The sequence below is a fragment of the Capra hircus genome, chromosome 6 (genome assembly GCF_001704415.2).
Source record: "Capra hircus breed San Clemente chromosome 6, ASM170441v1, whole genome shotgun sequence".
Lineage (NCBI taxonomy): Eukaryota > Metazoa > Chordata > Mammalia > Artiodactyla > Bovidae > Capra > Capra hircus.
This window is the reverse complement of record NC_030813.1, coordinates 46,519,789-46,544,117: the sequence shown is the minus strand read 5'-3', so window position 1 is coordinate 46,544,117 and position 24,329 is coordinate 46,519,789. Positions and strand designations below refer to the sequence as shown.

General features: G+C 36.9%; 1 protein-coding gene across 1 annotated transcript in view; it reads right to left on the bottom strand.

Moving 5' to 3' along the window:
- TBC1D19 (TBC1 domain family member 19) overlaps window positions 1–24,329 on the bottom strand; it is a 147,949-nt gene that overhangs the window by 42,224 nt on the left and 81,396 nt on the right. Inside the window, exons 12-14 of the mRNA XM_005681489.3 lie at window positions 20,675–20,749; window positions 16,956–17,018; window positions 1,652–1,736 (exon numbers count right to left, since the gene is read on the bottom strand). Coding sequence (XP_005681546.1) covers window positions 1,652–1,736; window positions 16,956–17,018; window positions 20,675–20,749 — 223 coding nt within the window. The remainder of the gene's footprint in view (window positions 1–1,651; window positions 1,737–16,955; window positions 17,019–20,674; window positions 20,750–24,329) is intronic.

Sequence of the window (24,329 nt, the reverse complement as noted above, 5' to 3'; positions counted from 1 at the left end):
GAGGAGCCTGGCAGGCTACAGTCCATTGGGTCGCAAAGAGTCAGACACGACTAAGTGACTTTCAAAAAATGTGAGGAAGACTCAAACCTCAACAGTAGGGGGTTCGAAGAGCTTTCAGGTGGGCAAACAGGTCAACACTGGGACGATAACACACCCCAATTCCACAGGGACAGAAACTCCTGTGCTCATGACCCTCCCAGAGCTAGCTCTATGTATCTCTTCATCTGGTTGTTCATTTGTATTCTTTATCATATCCTTTCACAAGCTGATAAATACAAGTACATGTTTCCCTGAGCTCTGTAGGCCACCCTAGAAAATTAATCAAACCCAAAGTGGGGTCGGTTGGAACCTCCAGCCTATAGCCAGTTGGTCAGAAGCACAGGCAACAACCTATGGGATCTGACACCATCTCTAGGTAGACAGTATTAGAATTAGGTTAAACCATAGGATACCCAGGTGATGCCAAGACTTGCTTGTTATTGTGGGGCAAAACTCCCACATACATGTAAACAAAAGTGTCAGAAGTGAAGTGTTTTGTGTGAGTAGTAAACACACTACTGGGAAACACAGTAGGAAAGAACTGGGTTTTTCCCTACATAGAAGGAAATAATCTCAGTTTTTCTGATACTGTGAGATATAGACTGTTCTTCAAGAACCTATAATTTTGGGGGTGAAGGAAAAGGAGTCCTTCCATGTGTAGGGAATATATAGAGATTTAGAATGAATATGCGGTAATGTGGAATAAACAGGGAGCCAAAGTTAGGTAGGTTAAGACAGGGCCTTAAAATCCTGGCTGAATTTAGAGGTGAGTCCATTAGATAATTAAGTTCTACAATCAGTTTTTCAGCAGATGATGTTAAAGAAGCAAACAAGCAAATCAAATGTTTCTACCAATTCCGTGCAGAAGCAATGTAACTGAGAGAGCCCCCAGGTTCAGGGGGAGCCTGATCCCAGCCCTGGGAATGTGGGCCTGTCTTAGGGCAGGGGTTGTGGTAATCAGGCAGACAGTCAGACTTAGGAGATACAGGCAAACAGCTTCCTTCTTTATGGGAACAGCAGAAAAACCACACACAATAGGTTCATAAGCTTTCAGTGCTGGGAGTTCACTACTTAATAAAAATGAGAAATCAGGGGAAAGTCTTTCGGCTGACCATTGGCTCAGCTGTCAGGTGACGACAGCAGCATACTGAACGAGCATTATCTTGTTCAGCTAGGGACAGAGATAAAGAAAGCACTAACTAGAAATCAGAATGCTAATTGCATATAAATTATATCAAACTTTTAAGTGTGGGGTAACACTGAGAGAAGGAATAAAGAGGGCAAAAAAAAGCAGAAAAAGCAAATTCAAATGATAAAGTCTTAGCGGGAAGGGGGAATAAAAGTCAACATATATGCCAAAAACTGCAACAGAGGATAATGCAAACAGGAAAAATAAAGAAGGTAACTTTAAACGCTGTTTTGGGGATCCACTTTCCTGTGATTTGTGATAAGTTGCTTGGGAGTAAAAGGATGGTTACAATAACTTGAGAGATATCTTTTTAAATAATTTACAATAAAAATTTTGAAAACACAATATATGCTATAAAATGAACAGTCCTGGTATGATTATGTAAGTGCTAAAGAATACTTCCTTTAATTAAGAAAAGTTTACCTCTTATGTATGATTTCGGTGGTGAAGCACTGTTGTATGCAAAATGACTCAACACAGATGTATCTCTGGAAAAACAAAGTAATACCTGGGTACAACATTGGAAAAAAAAACAATTAAGCACTGTTTTATAACAGGTAATTCATTGCTATGTGTGCTTATGAGGTACTGAGGCAGACAGACTTCCTCGAGTTCAGTACAGTACCTGCCAATGGGAAGAGTGCCCTCTACTGGTACACCTATGGTGAGTGTTAAGATAACCAAGTGTGATGCGCCAAGTTCATCCAAAGGTTTCTTTCTCACTGTTAAGTCACCTAAACCTTGAACAACAGGAGAAAATGCTAGCTGCTACATACCAGTTGATTCTGTATTACCCAGTTGATTAGTGTATTTTCTACCTCGAAAAAAGAACAACTGAGAGAAGTTTAATAAGATAAAGAATGTAGAGGGGGAACCCCTGGTAACTCTAGTGGCATACAGCAGTTTGGAAAGTGCAGGAAACTGGAACCAGGCTCATTGCTGGGATGCGGCTGCTGGCAGTGGGCATGTCAGAGGTGGGGGGAAGGCAACTCAAGTATCTAGAAGAGACTAGCAGCAGTAGAACAAGTGGCGGCCCAACATATGTTAGAAGCTGGCTGTCCTGACCACTCTACCTGGCGGTGAAAACAGGTAGGACAGACAGTCAAAATCAAAGATGTCCAGTAAGAGGATCTGAACTGCGGATTTCAGCTTGGAATTCTGGCACAGGGGACCAATCCCCAGGAAGAGGATTGAAGTGAAGTGAAGTGAAGTTGCTCAGTCGTGTCCGACTCTTTGCGACCCCACAGACAGTAGCGTACCAGCCTCCTCTGTCCATGGGATCTTCCAGGCAACAACACTGGAGTGGACTGCCATTTCCTTCTCCAGGGGATCTTCCCAACCCAGGGCTCGAATCCAGGTCCCCCGCATTGTAGACAGACGCTTTACCGTCTGAGCCACCAGGGACGTCCAGGAAGAGGATTAGTGATAGGAAATCTGGGTCCTGGTATTGAAAGATGTGGGATTCAAAAAACGTCACTGAGAAAAGAATTTGGGAATAACAGAAAAAGCAGATGCCACAAAGTAGGGTTGGACTAGCAGCAGGAGCGAATGGAGAGAGGAACCATGGTTTCAAGGCACAAAGAAGGGGCCCAGCTTTAGAAACAGGATGGATATGGAGACTGGGCATCAGTCAGGCCCAAAGGCAAATGTATACTGACCACTGCCACTAATTTATTCTTATTTTAAAAGACTACACGAGCAATACATGTTTATGACAAAAATCAGAAAGTTAGAAATACAAATAATCAAAGAAAGAAAAAACACCTACAACCCCACCAATGTTAATATTTTAAGGTGTATCCTTTCAGATTGTTCTTATACATACACATACACATTTTCAAACAAAATAGGATAATGCATACTATCCTACACTCTATTTCAATATTATAAGTATTTTCTACTCACATTTTTAACATTGCAGAATATTCCACTGTGCAGATGAATAATATATAACCTTTTATTGTTGAACATTTAATTATTCTACTTTTCCCCAGCTATAAACAATGCTGCAGTGGACTTCTTTATAGCTAAATATTTATGTACACCTTTATTTAAATTTCTAAAACTGAACTAGCTGTCTGGTCAAAGTGATGGGCATTTTAAATCTAAAGCTCTTCACACACATAGCAAAGCTGCCTTTCAGAAAGATTTTGCTTTTGTTTTTAACATGGACAGCAATATGATAGTACACATTTTCTCTTACTCTCATCAAAATGGTTTATTATCACCTTATAGGTTAAAAAAAATGGCACTGTTACTAATGAGGTTGACCACTTTTCCATTTGCATTTCTTTCATTATTTTCCAGTTCATCATCTTCATCCATTTTTAAATTGATGTTTTTTAAATTATTGATTTGTTTAAATTTTTACATATTAAGGACACTAACCTATGGTCAAATTATATGTTATAAATGGCTATGCTCAATGATTTGTTAATTATCTTTGACACAGTTATTTTAAATTTTTATATGCTCAAATCTACCAATACTTTCATGCTTGGAAAGTCCCTTCCCTCATTTATAATAGTCTACTATACATATTCCCCTGAACTATGAAGTAAATGGTGTTTATCATCAAATATTTCTGGTTCTTTCCCTTTGAGAACATATGTCAGCTTATATTTTTTGTCCACTTTGGTGTTAGGTGTGGCCACGAGATTTGCTCTTTACTCAATGAAATAGGTATGCATCATTTGAAAGTTTCCAAATGGAAGCTCTAAGAACCAGAGTAGTTAACCAGGGTCCCTCTTTCCCTCTGCACAGAAACCATCAGTGTCCCAGACAGTGGTTATGCCGTTAACCTGGGTCCTAGAGTGAGGATGACAGAACTACATCCCCACCCTATCTGGGGTTAATATGACCACGAGCAAGAAATAAGCCTCTGTTGCCTTAAGTTGCTGAGATTTTTGGATTTACATGTTGCCACAGTGCCCCGGATGGCTCAGTGGTAAAGAATCTGCTGCCAGTGCAGGAGACTTGGCTTCGACCCCTGGGTGGGAAGATCGCCTGGAGAAGGCAATGGCAACTCACTCCAGTATTCTTGCCCGGGAAATCCCATGGACAGAGGAGCCTGGTGAGTTACAGTCCATGGGGTCACAAAGAGCTGGTCATGACTCTGTGACTAACCAAACAACCAACAGTATAATCCAGTGCCTCCTGACAAAATCAGGAAATTTTGTTTAGCAATTTGATAAAATCATTTGGTAGTAAAAGCATTAGCTCATCTGAAATTTATGGTGAAACTAAATAGCTGGAGTCCAAAATATAGCCCCACCACTTACTAGATGTGTGATAGCAGGGAAGTTACTGGACTTCTTAGTCTCAGTTTCCTCCATGTCATACATATACAACATTAATATCTACTTCAAAGTCTACTGTAGGACTTGATTAATATACATAGAGCGCTTAAAGCAGTGCCTAACACATGGTGAGTAAGTATTATTACAATGTTAGCTGCAGTCATTACTACTACTACTACTTTAAATTTTATTCCATATTCTATAGTTTTCCCCCCAGTATATTTAATTTTAGGTTTGTTTTTATTTCTATGGCTTAAGACCACCATGTTTATTCACTGTGAAATTTTGTTTATGCTCATTTCTGGAAAATTCTCAGCCATTATCTTTTTGAAAGATGCCTCTCTAGTTCTCTAGTCACTCCTACCTGACTCCTACAGATCGAAGGTTGACCAACACTTATTCAACCTGCTGCAACTCTTAATCAGTTTCACCCCTCTGTGCTCTGGTGCTTGGGATACGACAAAGGAAACAGACAGAATAAACAAAAAGCTCCCTTAAGGAGCCTGATTGGGGCGGGGGTTGACGGGGGGGTGGGGAGATAAATAGCAAACGTTGTAAATAATTACATTATATAACATATTGGTTGGTGAGTGCTACAGGAACAAAGTAAAGGGGGGATCAGTTCAGTTCAGTTCAGTCGCTCAGTCATGTCCGACTCTTTGAGACCCCATGAATCGCAGCACGCCAGGCCTCCCTGTCCATCACCAACTCCCAGAGTTCACTCAGACTCGCATTCATTGAGTCAGTGATGCCATCCAGCCATCACATCCTTGGTTGTCCCCTTCTCCTCCTGCCCCCAATCCCTCCCAGCATCAGGGTCTTTTCCAATGAGTCAACTCTTCGCATGAGGTGGCCAAAGTACTGGAGTTTCAGCTTTAGCATCATTCCTTCCAAAGAAATCCCAGGGTTGATAAGGAAGGGCAATTGCCATTTTACAGAGAACAATCAGGGTGAACTTCATTGAGAAGGTAACATCTGATCGAAGACCTGAAAGAACTTGAGGACATTAATATTTAGATATCAGGGGGAAGAGCATGCCAGGCAGAAAAGCCAATAATGGCAGCGGTGCTAAGGCAGAAGTGTGCCTGATGTGCTGGAGAAAACCAAGTGTGGCTGGAGCAGATGAGTGGAAAGAGATATGAGAGAGAGGACAAGAGGCCAAATTATGCCAGGCATTGTCAGGATCTTGGCTTTTATTGGGAGTGAAGTGCAGCTCCACTGCAAAGTTTTCAGCAGAATAATGAAATGATCTAACTTACTTTATAAGGATTCCTCTAGTAACTATGAAGAGAACTGGCCATGGGGGGTGGGGGGTGCGGTGGGGGGTCGGGGGAGGCAAGGGCAGAGGCAGGGAAGCCCTGCAGAAGATTATGACAATGATGGGGACTAAGATGCTGGCAGTCTGCAGTGGCCACTAGGTCATGCGGCCCAGACCCTCTTTAGGAATAGAGGACTTATGTTGCCTGGCTCTTTACTTTACATTATATATACCAAATGATTATTTGTCATATTTAAAAGAATAAATGATTTCAATATTTTATTTGGTTAACAGGTATTTAACTGAATTATAATTCTAGTGGTTTTCAGTTAATTCCTATATTTGATAATTATTTTGTATCCTTTCTGGTATCTATAACTTTATTTTTCTTATTCAAGGAAATGTACTCTTTTCCAGAGCCTCTGGAAGAAACACAGACAGCCCTGATAACAGCTTGATTTTAGCCCACTAAAGCTCATTTCAAAAAACTTCCAATCTTCAGACAGAACTGTAGGAGAATATATTTGTTTTGTTTTAAGCCACTAAATTTATGTTAATTTGCTATAGCAGCACCAATCAGCTAATACAACTAATATAACTAATAAAATTATACAATTAATGTAACAATAAATAACTGCTAATAAACTAATACAAATAAAATAAATAAATACAAATAAATAATGCAAAAGGAAGTATACTTACAAATATCCTTCTATCATTGCCTAGAGGGAAGACAGTTCCTAAAGAAATGTTTGTATTAACTTTCTCTTTGAAACTGGTGGGAACATAGTAACGTTAGGAGAAGTTCTGTGCTTAAATATATACCCCTCAAATCCCTATTGCCTTAGAGAAGACAAGATATCTGAAACTGATCTTGAGAGAACATCAGTGACTGTAGCGTGACTCTGATAAGCCAGAGATGGGATGTTAACACATTCTGTACTGACATGCAACTCCAGCATGCAAGCAGCGAGCTGCCAACTCCTATCTTAACCTGAGCTGTTTTAACTTCTGAGATCCAGTTTTGTATCTGTAATGAAGTTACAGTTCAACTGTAAATTTGCTAGAAATGTTGTGACTGTATGAAGATGACACTTTCAATCAAATTAAAAAATTCAACTTTGATTACTCACTAATTAAGTAAAATTGAACTTTATGTGGATGAGATTACATATGTAATGATTTATTTTATTTAGAAAAGTTGGGAGTGTAAGCATAAGCTGCATGTGTAAGTATGAACTACAGATTTATAGCAGAATTACACCTAACAGTTCTACATACAGCTGCAAAAGATCTACATGGACTAAAGCTTTCTTGAGTTTTTGAAAAGACATTTATAACTAATGTTTCTGAGAAATAAGTTATTAATGTAATAAAAAGCATATAAGAAATGATGTACATCTGTTGGAAAAATCAGTTTAACTTAACAATTATTGCACAATTTTAAAATTTGTGGTGTGTCTTGTATTTTTATCCAAACTAATCTGGAGAATTTTCAAATGATAAAATTTCAAGAATCACTTTTTGAAACCCTCTGCCCTAATTTAAATTTTCATAAACCAAAGAGCAATTAGGCTTATAAGGCTTTGAAATGGAATAGACCTAGCCTGGGTCCTGGTAGCTATAAGGTATAGTTTGAGCTCTGAGACTCTGCTTCTTCATCTATAAAACAGAAATAAGGCTACCTGTTTTAAGAACTGGCTATAAGGTACATAAAGCATCTAGAGCAGTTCTTGGCACCTAATAAGCACTCTCTAAGTAAATGATCAAGATAGTGCTGATAATCTCACTTCCAATCAGAGAATACTGGGAGAAAAATAAACAAAGACTTCTGGTTTAGTTTCATGCTTGGCTAAGGACTCTCATCCTCTTGTCACATTTTAACAGAGAAAAATACACTTTAAAAATCCTTCTCTGACCTGTTCCCTTGATTTCTAATGTTATTCATTCTTCCTGTGTTTCTGATCTTAACTTCCATGCATGCTAAGTCACTTTAGTTGTGTCCAACTCTTTGCGACCCTATGGATCATAGCCTATCAGGCTCCTCTGTCCATGGGATTCTCTGGGCAAGAATACTGGAGTGGACTGCCATGCCCTCCTCCAGGGCATCTTCCTGACACAGGGATCAAACCCACATCTCTTGAGTCTCCTGCACTGGCAGGAGAGTTCTTTACCACTAGTGCCATCTTGGAAGCCCAATACTTAGAACTATCCAAAGCCTGCAGACTCAGTCATTCTTGATTCTTCTTTCTCGCTCAACATGCATATTTAGCCAGTCACCAAAATCCTCCTGACTCTACCTTTGACAGTTTCTTTCTTCTTTCCTCTCTCCCTCCCTTCCTTCTTCCTTCCCCTTCCTTCCCTCCCTCCCTCCCTTCCCTCCTACAAGTATTTACTTGAACATCTACTATGTGGCAGGCATGGTTCTAAAGACTGAGAATGAAATGAATGAAAAAAAAAAAATCCCAAATCCCTGTCCTTATGGTGTTTATGCTTTTGTGAAGGGAGATAGAGGGGAAAAAGTAAAATATATTGTATGTTATTTGGTGGTAAGTGCTACAGAAGAAAATAATGCAGACAAGAGGGATAACGCATGCTCACATGTATATATTAGTAAAAGTTTGATGTGTATTTTAATCAGGAACTTAAAAGTGGTCAGGAAATGGATCTGGGGTAATAATAAGAGTTTGGGCCAAATAACAGCTCCCTGGGACTAGGTACACAAGCCTGGAGTTGAAGGGAGAGGTCCAAAAAGACCAAAAAGACAAGACAAACATAAATTTGGGAGTTGTCAGTGTATAGTATTTAAAGTCATGAGAATAAATGTATGGTATTTCAAGTCATGAGAATAAATGAGATCACCAATGGCAAGAAAAGGGGGAAAAAAGAGGTTCAATGGCTTATCTTGGGGTACTCCAGGGTAAGACAGGAGAATAAAGAGAAACCAGCAAAGGTGAATGAGAGTGCCAGCTAGTAAGATAGAAGGAAACCTGAGAGCATGATATCCTAGAAGCCAATGAAGAGAGAGAATCCAAGAGAGGGTGTGATTGGGTGACCAAACAGATAAAGTAAGGTGAGAAATGGGAAATGATCACTGGATTCAGCAACATGAAATAAGTTTAGTGGGATAGGTTGGAAGAGAAAAAGACTCATTAAGGAAGGTTCAAGAGAGAACAGGAGGATAAGACTTAGAAACAATATCTACAGATTTTAAAAAAAGAACTTTCACCAACTCAGGGAATAGGGGAATGGCGCATTAGCTGGATGCAATGAAGAATCAGGGAAGATTTTCGTTTCACTTTATTTTGCTTTTTTTCTCAGATGAGAGAAATAATAGCACATTTGTATAGTGAGAGGAGTGATCCGATAGAGACAGGAAAACTGACGATGGAAAAACTAACAGTTTCATTGCTTTTGAGTACCAAGGGGAAACGAGTTTCAGTGTCCAAATGCAAGGATTGGTTTTGTTATAAATAAAGCATGGATAATGTATCCATAATAAGAGAAAGGGAGCTGAGTATATTGGTGCAGATGCAGGTATGAGGAATACAGGTGGTGGTGGAAGTATGTGTGTGTGTGTCTTTGGGGGGTTGTTCTCAGAGCTTTTATTTTTTTCAGAAACAGGATTCAAAGTCATTAGCTGAGACAGAAGAGGTGGAGATTTGAAGAGAGGGGAGGTATGAGAAGTCTTCTAGGAGAATGGATGAAAATTGGACTAGGGAAATGAAATAGAAATGCCAAAGAAAAGTAAGGACTTTCTTGAGGTTCTTGTTCATGAATTTAAATAAAACTAGTTATCATGGTTGCATGTTTTCCTCCAGCCACTTTCAAACGCACACTGTAGCCACAGCATCGGTGGACAGCCGTACTTAACCAGGATTAAGGTTTTGCCAGGTAATTACTACTAGAAAGCAGGAGAAGGGCAAGCAAGTTGAACATGCATTCAAGATGAAGTGATTATAATGATAAGTCATGGTACTGATGGAGAAGGCAATGGCACCCCACTCCAGTACTCTTGTCTGGAGAAGCCCATGGACATGGGAGCCTGGTAGGCTGCAGTCCATGGGGTCACTAGGAGTCGGACACGACTGAGCGACTTCACTTTCACTTTTCACTTTCATGCATTGGAGAAGGAAATGGCAACCCACTCCAGTGTTCTTGCCTGGAGAATCCCAGGGATGGGGGAGCCTGGTGGGCTGCCGTCTATGGGGCCGCACAGAGTCGGACACGACGGAAGCGACTTAGCAGCAGCATGGTACTGACATGTCTCACATTTGTTCTCTCTGTTCACACAGGCCTCGTTCTACCTCAAACGCTTGTTAAGGCTAGCCTGAACTGCCGGAGCTGTTCACCACCATGCGAAGCTAACCTCTCCTCATTAATCTCCATGTGCATATGGCGCATGCTTATTTTTGCTTTTCCCATTCTCCTAACTCTTTGTCTTTTAAGAACCAGACATTTCCTCAGAGGAAAAAAAATACCAAATGATTTCATTTATATGTGGAATCTTAAAAACAAAAACCCACAAATAGACAAACAAAACAGCAACAGATTCATAGATACACAGCCAGAGGGGAGAGGGGTTGGGGGCTGAACAAAATAGGTGAAGAGGATTAAGAGGAACAAGATTCCAGTTATAAAAGAAATAAGTCATGAGGATGTAATATATAGCACAGGGAATACAGTCAACAATAACTGGAATAACTTTGTATAGTGACAGTTACTAGAGTTATTATGGTGATCAATTTATAATGTATATAAATGTCAAGTCATTATATTATATATATAAAAATAATATAATATGTCAACCACACTTCTATAAAAAGTTAAAAATATTTTAAGATAAAGGAAAAAGAACCAGACATTTCTTATAACATTTCTATTCTAAAGCCACCGCTAAGCTGAACTACACCCAGAATTTATTTCCCCTTTAATTGTATTTGCATGGAACATTGCATAAACCTCTATCAGAACATTTATCAAATTATAACTGTGTATTTTCCTTTCCCTCATTTTTCACTAAAATGTGAGCTTAATAAACATTTTCTTATGCAGTGCCTGTATCAGAACAGACACTCAATAATTTGACATGAATACATGAATACATGAATAAAGGACATCTGATTGCACCTGGGCCTTTCTTAAACTCCATTCAATGGCATTAAAATATTTCTAACTATGGCATATTCTAGCTTCCCCGGTGGCTTGGTGGTAAAGAATCCACCTGCCAATGCAGGAGACGCGGGTTTGATTCTTGGATGAGGAAGACCCCCTGGAGAAGGAGATGGCAACCTACTCCAGCATTCTTGCCTGGGAAATACCACAGACAGAGGATCCTGGTGGCCTACAGTCCATGGGGCTGCAAAAGGGTTAGGTATGACAGTGACCAAACAGCAACAACAACAAAATGGCACATCCTAATATGTCAGTATTTCTAGTAAGCATATGCTAGATAAGCCAAGCATATGGAGAATCTGTCAGAAAACAGAAAGAGTAATTCCCATGTCTTCTCTTTACTATTCAAAAGTTCTCCCCTGTAAGTACTTTATATACTTTGGACAATAAGTCAACTTTTATAGGTTGTCATGATATCACTAAGTACTCAAATCTGAAACTAAATTGTCAAACGACCCAATTTACTTACATGGAATAAAGGGTTGTCTTCTGTTTGAACACATTTTAAAACTCTGACATAATTTAAAATTTTCAGTGCAACTAGGTATTGTTAAGAATTTCACACAAAATAAATGCTAAACTTTGGAATACTAAAAAACTGACTTATTACTCAAAATGTTATTTCTATAATGTTCAACATTGTTGCGTAAAAAAATTCAGGTAACTAACATGAGTCCCTCGGAAGACAGAAGAGTGCCTGTGTATCCGTGTAACACAGGCCCAGATCCTCCTTCAGGAGGAACTACTGGAGACTTTCTCATCTACATATGGACACAGCAACGCCACATGCTGTCAAATTTTGTAGTCTAGTCACAAAATCCAATACATGGGTTATGACACACAGCGTGCTAGAAAATTAAGCTCATTCCATTAACATCAACAGTTTTCCCATTGAGTAGTTATGTTGCTAGGCGGCTCTGTCAAAGGAAAGCGATAAGAAAAGGCTTTCTTCTTTCTTATCTCACACATACATACACATTTGAGGGCATGTGCATACATGTATAGGGATATAAATTTTTTTTCAGAAAAAATCACAACTCAATTTCTGATAATATTGTTTTCAATGAAAAAAATTACATATACTTTTATAACTTAAAATGAACTTCTCTATGACAAGTCAAACTAATGATAAAATTAATTATGAACAAGTATGATCATGAAAAGTATTTTCTTGGTAACTATCCATGTGAGGAAAATTTTGTTCTGCAAAATTCCCAAAGACAGAACTTAGGTGTTACAATTATCCATTTATTTATGTTGTAAGGACAAAGATCCACATAAAACCTTTACAAAGTATGGAGAATAGCAGAGGCTATGAGATCTATAACTGAAAAAAATTACAGGAAATCTAAAAATAATATAATTTGGACTAAAATAATGATAAAAATGGAAAATAAAGGTTAAAGTATACTCCACTAGTACTTACTATCTGTGATATTGATTAATACCTAATGCTTTACACACATACTTTAAAGCAATTTCAAAACATTTTTGCCTCTTTAACTAGAATGTAAGCCCATGAAAGGTGGTATCATTATCTAAAAGGGTCAATAAATATTTACCGATGACCATTCTGCTTTTTCTCAGAGAACGCACCCATTGTTTATAAATAGTTATGTTTGTCAGACTCTGTCACTTATAAATTTCCCAAGTTTATGTGGTGCGCAAAGATGAATATGTCTTCAAGGGTTAATCCTGGCACTATGTGGAGAAACTATAACGACTCCTATTTAAAATGTTACCCTTATAGCCCCTGTTCATCAAATGAGGCAGGTTTTTTTATCTGGCAAGTCGCTTTCACCACCACCAAAAGGCCTTTGTAGCTGTGAATTTAAATTGACAATCCTCTTCTCTCCAGCCACCAAAGGGGCAAAAATTGCGACATTTCCACTTTATCTACCCACACACTGAAGTAGAATAGTCAACACACTACAAACTATATGATTATTGGCCTTTGGCTATTATTATAATTTATGTATTCATGTTTAGTGTCATAATAGCTTCATGTTCAGGATCAATAGCTATCATAGGGAGGACCAAAAACTTTTATTTGTTTCATATTTGTAATACTGTGCAACATTAACTAATTTGTTTCATTTAGAAGTCCGTTGATAAAAAGATCCTTCATATCTAGAACTAAACTCTTAACTAAAGAAAATCTACAGCCCTCTACAATGACAATAAATGTGTAATCACACAAAGCACAAGGCCATGACACTATGTCTATGTCCTGCTGAGAAGCAGAGCAGGTCGGGAAAGGTATTTGTGAGTAAGTGATATTCTAGTTGAAAGCTGAAGGAAAAATAGGGATTTAGTAGAGGAAAAGGGGAGGGCAACGGTCTTTTACATCAAAGGAATTGCAGGTCTGATGACCCTGAGGTAGAAAAAAGCATAAGGGACATGAGGAGTAAAAGATCAGAGTGGTTGGAATGCGCAGTGCCACAGGGTTAGTGCAGAGGTGAACCGTGAGGCTCGAGATGTGAACCAGCACATCCAGGGTCGTTGGGCCTTGTGAGGGATTTTGCTGTTTGGGATTTAATCTCACAAGTAACATGAACTGATTGGTGTTTTTACAAGACCACTTTGAGCAATCAGGCAAGAAAAAGAAAGAAAAGGCATCTAAGTAGGGATGGGTGTTCCTGATGGCTCAGCTGGTAAAGAATCTGCTTGCAATGTGGAGACCTGGGTTTGATCCCTGGGTTGGGAAGATCCCCTGGAGAAGGGAATGGCTACCCACTCCAGTATTCTGGCCTGGAGAATTCCAAGGACTGTATAGTCCATGGGCTTGCAAAGAGCTGCACATGACTGAGCAACTTTTACTTTCAAGTAGGAAAGAAAGAAATAATCTCTACTTATAGATGATATGATATTATATATAGAAAATCCTAAAGCCTCCATCCAAAATCTGCTAGAATTAATTAATGAATTCAGTAAAATTGCAGGATATAAAATCAATATACAGAGAACAGTTGTGTTTCTATACACTAAGGACAAAAAGCTGAGAAAGAAATAATTACATTCACTATAGCATAAAAAAGACCAATAAAATACGAAGGAATAAATTTAACCAAGGAGGTGAAAGATCTGTACACTTAAAACTACAAGACTTTGATGAAAGAAGCAGAAGACACAAATGGAACAATATCCTATGTTCATGGATCAGAAGTTGCACTGTTAAAATGCCATATTACCCAAAGCCATCTACAGATTCAATGCAATTCCTATTAAAATTGCAATGGGCATTTTTCACAGAAATAGAAAAACGATCCTAAAATTTGTATAGAGCCACAAAAGAAACTGAGTAGACAAAGCAATCTCAAGGAAGAATAACAAAGCATCATACTTCCCGATTTCAAGCTATGCGACACAGTTACAGTAATCAGAGCAAAGCACTGGCATAAAAGTAGACACAGGAACCAATAGAACAGAATTGAGAGCCCAGAAACAAACCACACATACACAGTTAACTAATATTTAACAAGGGAGCCAAGAACATTCAGTGGAGAAAAGACAGTATCTTCAATAAATAGGGTTGGGAAAACCAGATAACCACATGCAGAAGGATGAAATTAAACTTGTACTTCATACCACTCACAAAAATGAACTTGAAATGGACTTAAGACTTTAAACATAAGACCTAAATTCCTAGACATAAAATTCCTAGAAGAAATCATAGAAAAAAGCTCCCTGACTTATGTCTTCATGGTAATTTCCTTTTATGATAGTGAAACACAAGCTAAAAAGCAAAAATAGATAAGTGAAACTATATCAAACTAAAAACCATTATAAAGCAAAAGAAACTAAAAACAAAATGAAAAGGCAACCTACAGGAGGGGAGAAAATATTTGCAAATATTATGTCTGATATGAGGCTAACAGCCAAAATTTATTAAGAATTTGACAATTCAATATCAAAAAACAAACAACCCAATTAAAAAGTGGGCAAAGGAAATTAATAGAAGTTTCCCAAACAAGACATACAAATGGCCAACAGGTACATGAAAAGGTATGCAACATTACTAATCATCAGGGAAATGCAAATCAAAACCAGAATGTTATCACCTCATACCTGTTAAAATGGCTAACATAAAAAAAAAAAAAAAAAAAAAAGACAAGTGTTGGTGAGGGTACAGAGAAAAATGAGCCCTAGTGCACTGCTCGTAGGAATGCAAGTTGGTACAGCCACTACAGAAATCAAGTCTTAGAGGTTACTCAAACCTGCTCTTGACAGAGGGCTACCCTCTGAGTGGAGGCAGGAAGCCCCTGACTTCTGAAATTTTGCATCTACAACACAGAGCTGAGGAGAATGGGAAATACTGGTTACCTGAACCTTTTATGGGCTTCCCTGGTGGCTCAGATGATAAAGAATCCACCCGCAATGCAGCAGACCTGGGTTTGATCTCTGGGTTGGGAAGCTCCCCTGAAGGAGGGCATGGCAACCCACTCCAGTATTCTTGCCTGGAGAATCCCCATGGACAGAGAAGCCAGGCTATAGTCATGGGGTTGCAGAGGATCAGACACGACTGAGCGACTAAGCACAGCACAGAGCCTTCTGTAGAGATACTGCAGTCTTTGACTAGAAATTGTTTGAAAAAGGAACCCCATCTTCCTAGCCACACTCAGTTGAATTGAAGCTTCCATCATGATGATCTGGGGCTATGAGGGAGAGAGTGCATCATGGCTCAAGTGCTACAGACTGATTTGAGACTTAGTCACTTCTCCTGAATAAATGTTTTTATTTGCTGACTTGACGTTTAATCTTGAAAGACAGTTTCCAGATACTTAAAATGTTGTTGTTGTTGTTTTTGCTTTTTAAATAATTTTCACTGGTTTTGATTTTTCTAATAGGGATGGCTCTGTGGACCTCTTTATGCTACAATACCAAAAGCGATCATTTCTACTCAGTGTTTCAGTTCAAAAACAAAAATTACTATATAAATGAAGCTTTAACTTTATTGTACATTCAAAATTTGACTGAGTACCAAAAAATAGGTATCAGGCTACATATTTGCTACATAAGTAAATAAACTTTAAGGTTTTTATATTGCCCAAATTTTAATTAATAACAATATGTTAAAGAATGGGATTTTAAGTCTTAAAGTGTTTTTAAAATTTTAAAAATTAATGGCATATTTGAAATCATGGAAATTCCCTTAAAATTCTTTCCAAGGTTATTTCAAATTTTAATTTTATAAATAAATTTTATAAAATCTTTTGGACTTTAGTTCTTGGAATATACGATTAATTAAACCTTCTAGAGAGATTCTTATTTAACTCTTTTCTTAAACAGATACACAACTACAACCACTATTACCATCAGAGACCTGCTAATTCGACATCTGGGACTGATTTACATTTAGTCAAGCAGAAACTGCCATGTGGAATCTCGATGTTTTTTCCATGACACATATTGACATTCACTCAAAATCATATTATCTATCTATCTATCTTATGTCTATCTATGTGTGTGTGATCTTTAAAAAAAGAATATCATTTAAGCAATGCTACATAAATCACATATTTCCTAATTGTGATGTTTCTATGTTGTTTCTTTTTTATCAGATATGAGAAAGACCTAGGTAAATCCACACATCCACAGTATCACCATATGATGTGATCAAAGAGTATTCACAACTCTTCAAGCTGATTTCAAAGCACTTAATTATTTACTCAAGACCTTTAATACAAAAGTATCATGTAAAAATGCTTTCTCTAAACATCTTGGGACAGCTGAAATATGAAGTAAGACACTCAATTTATGAATCTGTGCCTATACCTCTCCTGGTTGGAACAGAGATGAATCTCTTATCCTCCCACCTAGTCCCTTGTAAGAACAAAAGTTAACCTGATCCCAAATTTGGAAAATTGAATTTGATAAAAAAGAAATATGGTGTGGATTTTAGGAGGATTCAGTTAACAACAGAGATATTTTCTACAGTAGCCTGAGTTAGAGAATTTAAAACAAGAACATTATATATTTTAATTTTTCAACTTACCTGATATAAATAATCTTCAAATACAAAATAATAATCATCATTGCTTGCTGTCAATTTCACATCCTATAATTAAAAGTAGAGAGCACTGAAAAGAACTTAAATGAGTATGTTTAGCATACTCATAGCACTAAGACACAATGTAACATACAGAAATAATACTGAAATGATTTTATTACTTCACATATGATTATAAACTTCTCAGATTTTATCACTGGGTTTATCAGAAATAAATTTATAAAGTTACTTGACTGATACATATGACACATTACTTGACTTCAGATTGTTTACACTTATTTGGGTTACATTAGTAATTTCTTATTTATTTCAATTTTATCTCCTTTGAATCCAATATTTAGGTATCTTAAAATTAGAAAAGCATTTGCAATCACAATGTCCAAAAGCAGCCGTAAAAATCTGGCCTCAAATTACTGTTCAATCTGGTCCTCCATTGTTCAAGCCCACATTCATGCCATTCCATCAAAATACCAAAAATCTTTGATGTTTTTGTAATTATTCATGTGCAAGTCATCACTTGTTAGCAAACAAGACGAAGTTTATCTTCAATATCACCAGCAAGAAAACATACATGGTAGAAATATTGGAGAATGAGAAATACTGGTTACACATCCCAAAGAAATATTACAGAAATCTATTAAAATATTGCCCAACCTACAAAATTCAATTGGGCTATTGATCAAAACAGCAATTAGAGGAGGATAAAATGACTTGTGGATGATCCTGGAGATAGTGAATATGTGCCGAGCCTAGAAAAACTGGAAGACACAGATTAAGAGAAAAGAAAGGAGTCAGTCTAAGTCACAACGTGGGCAGAAGTATAGATCATGCAATCTCAAGGATGATGATGTTGCCTCTAAGGGTGCTTCATTCCTGGGGATCAAAAGTTTTTACATAGTACAATGGCTTATGGACCTCCAAAGCTTGTTCTATTCAACAGAATCTTATTCTTTGGTATTTAATTTTTATATTAGAGAAAATTTTCTCTTTTATGAAGAAAAGGTTGAGAAACACTGATATGAACTGTCAGATCACAGTAAGCAGTAGAAAATTGTAGATGGTGTGGATTCAAGACAAGTTTGTGAGAAAAAAATACAATCCAGAGAGAATCATTAGATATTTTAGCTTAGGGAGGGTTTGATGATGTTCTGTGCTTAAGCATTGCCTTGTTTCCTTCATTTCTTTAACCACTAAAATAATTCTAATTTTCAGTTAAATTAAAAAGAATCTTTGCCAAAGGGATTTGTAATGAAACTTCAAATGATTGTTTTTTTAATGCTCATTCCCTTAAGGGCTGACTTTAATAATATTTGGAGTTGTTCCAGTAAGATCAGCAGAGTTTAACTAACATAAGTAAACACTCATGCTGTGGATCGTCAGGACTGATTCTACCAAAACTTACATTCAGCTGTTCAGACACAAGCTGTTTACCTCTTTCTCATGACAGATTTGCTTTACTGATTCTAACTGAAATTCATGTTGGCAGCAAAGGGAACTCTCATGCTAGCACTCTTGGATTTTTTGAACTTCTCTTGTGAGTCTTCTCTCATTTGAACAGAGAGGAGATTAAAAGTCTTAAAGCCCAAAATATCTCTTCAGTTCAGTTCAGTTCAGTTGCCAAGTCGTGTCCGACTCTTTGCGACCCCATGAATCACAGCACGCCAGCCCTCCCTGTCCATCAACTACTCCCGGAGTTCACTCAAACTCATGTCCATTGAGTCGGTTATGCCATCCAGCCATCTCATCCTCTGTCATCCCCTTCTCCTCCTGCCCCCAATCCCTCCCAGCATCAGAGTCTTTTCCAATGAGTCAACTCTTCACATGAGGTGGCCAAAGTTTCAGCTGGAGTTTCAGCTTTAGCATCATTCCTTCCAAAGAACACCCAGGGCTGATCTCTTTTAGAATGGACTCGTTGGATCTCCTTGCAGTCCAAGGGACTCTCAAGTCTTCTCCAACACCACAGTTCAAAAGCATCAATTCTTCTCTCTTAAGCTGTTGCTAAAATAATCCCCCGCGTACAGTCATTTGACCTCAAAGTCGATAGCAGTACCTGTGATCCAAATCTATGTAAAAACTTCAAGAGGTTTTCAAAAGAGTCAAGACTTTTCATCAAAAGACTGCATCCTCTTATTTCCCCTCATCCTCCTCCCTGTAGAGCAGAGCGGTTAAAAGTACGGGTTGTGAAATCAGATTACCGAGATTCAAATCTTGGCTTTACTACTTAATACACAAATTTAAACAGACTTCTTTACTCTTTGTCTACCTTAGTTCCCTCATCTGTAAGACAGCAAAGTAACAGTATTAATACTTCCTACTTTGCTATAATACATGTATCAATATGTGGCTGGTGAGTAAGGAAGTGATGTCAGTATAACATGAGAATTGTGTTGGTTCAAATGCAATTTTCTTTTAAAAAGAGAAGTCAGAACGGCAGAAGTAGAATTATATCCTTCAGCAGGAAAGGGCAAAGCCTTCTGCAGGCATGAGCCCTTTGCCTGTTTCCAAGAGAATGGAAATTTCAAGAGAATGGAAAATGAATGATTGCATGGGGTCCCTGTCTCTAGAGAGGCACACCCCCAGCCTTGCATATCTCTTAACTGCTGCACTTCCTCTTGTGCCCACCTGAACAGCAGCCCCAGTGGCTCTGTGCAACTGAATTATTTTAGCACTTAAACACTTTGTTATTTCTGTACATTTTTAATAATTCCTGCAGGAGCAGCATACCTGAGCTGTCCAGTTCATCTCCCAATGATTGTTTCTGTTAGCACTTTGGCTATAAAGTTTCAAAAGCTACCCCAACCCTATTTTTCCTATAAGCCTTACTATTTTTAATGCATGATCTTGTAGAATGCAACTTTTTTTTTTTCAGGAAAAAAAAAAAAAGAATTATCATTTATAGCCCAAATGCCAGTATCTACTCCCCTGGGGTAGCTGTCAGGATCAGATGCCAATCTATGTAAAGAGTCTGGAGCATTGCATGACCACAGTAAGCAATCAATAAACGCTAGCAGTCACTGTTTTTATTAACTTCTGTTATGTTCTACCCAGACAAATCTTTGGTTCTTCTTTCCCCTGTTTCTGAGGTCTGGAATAATATGCCCTTTCTCCTCTATCTTACAAGTTCTAAATCTAAAATCCAAGTCTTTTAAACAACCCAATTATGAATCCAGAATAAACCCTATACCATGCTTTTAGCATCTACATTTCATCTCTCAATAACAGATGCCTAGAAACAAAAACTCATTGAATCCCTATCATAAAACTTGAGATGTGTTTAACTCTATGTCTAGAAATCAAAAATTAAAAATAAGCTGTGACTTCAATATAATAAAATAAACAAGCAGCCGCTAAAGAATTGTGAGATAAATAAGATAAAGAAATCCATAATCTGATTTTTTCTTTTAGTAGATTTTCTGTATAGTTTGAGTAGAAAATTGTAATTTATAAGGACAAAAAATATCATTCACTTAATCAATAAATGGGAGGGTCAAGAAAGGATTGTGAAGACAGCTGCAAAGTGAAAGATAACATTGAATAGAAACTGCAGATTTTGAAGGTCAACCTTATCGTCCTAAGTATAATGATCATTTAAAATTATTTTTCAAGGTTAATATGTATCATCATAGATAGTGCAGTACCTACATGAAGAAGACTCTTGATAACTGCTTAATGTTAACGAAATGGAAAAACATAGCTTTACTTACTTTATAAATTAGACTGTCCACCAAAAGGTCATGTTGTATCACATTTGTCTTAAGCTGCTCATAATATAAAATATCCTAGATTAAGAAAAACAAAAACATTAAAAGTCAGTCATTTATAAAGTCAGCCTCCAACTTTAATAAATAATGATCATTAATAGTATTATATACACTAAAAGAATAAGGGCTTTATTTTATTCATTACTAGAGTCTCCAGGCCTGGCTAATAGCTGATGATCAATAATCAGACTTAATCCCATCCCTTAAGATAAAATCTGGTACCTGGTAGGTATTTAATCAATGTTTGCTAAATTGATTTAACTGTAATTTAACTTTAATAGCAAATGTAGTATTTATTAAGTAATTACTAGGAACTGTTTTACCCAATATACATGTTAATCTGTTTAATCTCATATCAACAAAATAAACCTGTTCAATGATTATTATTCCCATTTACATTTGAGAAATTGAGGCCCAGAGAAAGAAGTTAACTTTCTGTTCAAGGCCACAAAGGTAGTAAGATTTGATTCCAAGAAACCCCTAGAACCTATATAAAAACCCAGAGTGACTACTCTATACTGCCTTTCTAATATCTAAATTATTATTAAAAAAAATTAAGCATACTAAATCATCCCTGGTAGTAAAAGCTATCATATAGCATATGAAAAGAAAATCAGGATTTTTTTCAAAAAGATTTCTTTAATTATTCATTTTTAGTTCAAAATATAATGGTTGTAACTATACAGAATGCTATATAGCTAACTTGTACGTGATTTAAGCATAGGTTGGAAAAGTATGTAAGTTTTTAAGAGATAGTGTCAAACATTCTCATCTCATCTGGCTAATGGACAATGACAAGGGTTCAGGATGTTTAATGACATTGATCAATAGAATCAGTAGTGTACTTTAAATATGAGTCAAGGCTTTTAAAAATTAAATAAAAATTTAACTATAGCACCAGGAACTCTGCTCAATATTCTGTAATAATCTAAGTGGGAAAAGAATTTGAAAATGAACAGATACATGTATATGATGCATAAGTGAATTACTTTGTACATCTGAAACTAACACTACATTGTTAATGAACAATATTCCAATATTAAATAAATTTTTTTAATTATAAAGAATTTAGTAAAATTTTAGCAAAAAAAAATCAGTTAAAAAATAATATGGTACCATGATATTAGACAATCCAATTAACTCTAAACAGTGATAACAGGCTGAAAGTGAAGTGAAAGTGAAAGTTGCTCAGTTGTGTCCGACTCTTGGCGACCCCACGGACTATACACAGTCCATGGAACTCTTCAGGCCAGAATACCGGAGTGGGTAGCCTTTCCCTTCTCCAGGGGATCGTCCCAACCCAGGGATCAAACCCAGGTCTCCCTGCATTGCAGGCAGATTCCTTACCACAAGGGAAGCCACTAATCAGAGAATAAGAAATGAGAATGAGAGAAGAAGGACAGGAAGGAGAGAAAAGGGGGGAAGGAAAAAGAAGAAAAGACAGAGGAAGAGAAACGGGGAGGAAGGATGTAAGATGCAGTCCAGTTAACGGACAGGCTAATAGTTGGTTAGGTGTTCATAATAAAGACTGAAAAAGGTCAAGATTAAGTGGGTAGTAGCTGCGTTAAAGAGAGATGGAAATACCTGACTACTTAAGCTGATCCCTGCGTTTCTCCGAATCCCTCCATCCATCCCTCGGGGGCTCTAGCCCTGGTTTCCACCCCTATCCAAATACTGCGTGGCTCCCTCAGTACACCACAGTCTGTGTGAGTTTTTCTGAAGACAGTCCCTCAGACAAGTAAGAGCTGTGGGACAGGATCACCCGGGACAAACAAGAATATCTGATGCATGCAGCAGGCATGGCAGCGTGGTGTCCAAACCTATGTTTCCTGAAATACAATTCCTTTGTCTTAAAAAATGCCTGATACACAATTCTCTGGTTGAGTCAAAATGCTCATCACATAAAAATAATCTGGGGACTTGCTGGCTGTTTTTAGTCATTTTAATTTTAATTAAAAGGCCTTATTTTGTTCTCATTCATGATGTTTTGATTTCTTACCTAAAGAAAAATTATTTTACTATTTTATTTACCTTCTACTATATTTATTAAATCTACCTCTCTAGCTAGAATAAAAGAACATTTTTAAAGGTAGGAACAGCACCCAACTCAAACACCAATCCTGACAGCTGGCAAAGAGCATAATATTATAGTGTTTTCTAGTGAACGCAGCAGAAAAGCTGTTTAGAGTTATGTCACTTTTTAAAAATAAAAGGTTTAAAATTACAAACTGATATATGACCAGTAAAATAACTGAAACAATCCAGAGCTGGATAAAGAAAATTAACACTCTTTTTTTCTTCCCTCCCACCATGCTGAAGAATCTAATGGTAGTTATATTTGTATTAATAACATTATTTGTAGCTTATATCCTTCCATACTTTTCTCCATGCTTATATAAATATATAATCATACTGAAGGGTTTTAGCTGTTGTTTGTTAACATAAAATGGAATCATACTATACTTATTTTTCAGTTTCTAGTGATGTGTCACGGTCATCTCTCTTTTTTAAATAACTATCAACACATAAACTTTAATATTTTTAAGACTGTACTACAGATATGTCATGATTTATTTAACCATTTCCCTATAGATGGCTACTCAGGTTGTTTCTAGTTGTTTGTTACTACAAATACTACAATAAATATCCTCATGCACATATGCCTTTACTGAGCGACTTTCACTTTCACCATTTTAACTTTTCCATGGGTAAAAATTATGCTTATCTTATTATTATATTAATATAGACTTTCTTAAATACTAATAAAGTTGACTTTCTTTCATATGCTTATTGACCACTTGAACTTTCACTTCCATGGTTTACATATTTTTCTGTTAGATTATATTTATTTCATTAATTTTTCAGATTCTTTATCTATACTGAGGATTAACATTTGTCATTTGTGTTACAAATACTTTTTCTTCAAATTAACGTGTTGTTTTTGTTTACAGTATACATTGACAAATTTCTCTTTCTTGTTTGCCTTAGATAAGGCTCTCCTACACCACATATTTATGTAAATATTTTCCTAATTTTTTCTAAAATTGGTATTTTTAATTTACATGTTTATAACCTACCTGGAATTTATTTTTATATTTTGTAAGCCAAAAGCCTGACTATTTTCTTTCAGAAGGATGGTTATCAGCATCATTTATAAAATAAACCATGCATTTCCAACTGAAATAAAACTTCAACATTTCTCTATCAGAAATAGATTCAGTAGGCAGAAAATCAGTAAGGTCCAAGTTGAACTCAACAACACCACCAATAAACTGGATATGATGGACACCTATACGCTACTTCATCCAACAACAGCAAAACACACATGATTCTCAAGCTCACATGGAACATTCACCAAGACAGAGCACATTCTGGGTCATAAAACATAGCTTTAACAAATTTAAAAGAATAGAAATCCTACAGTGTCTGCTCTCAGACCCACAGTGGAATTAAACTAGAAACCAATAACAGAAAGATAACTGGAAAATACCCAAATACACGGAGATTAAACAACATACACATGGGTCAAAGAAGAAATTTCAAGAAAAATTTTAAAGTATTTTGAACTAAATGAAAAGGTAACATCAAAATTTGGGGA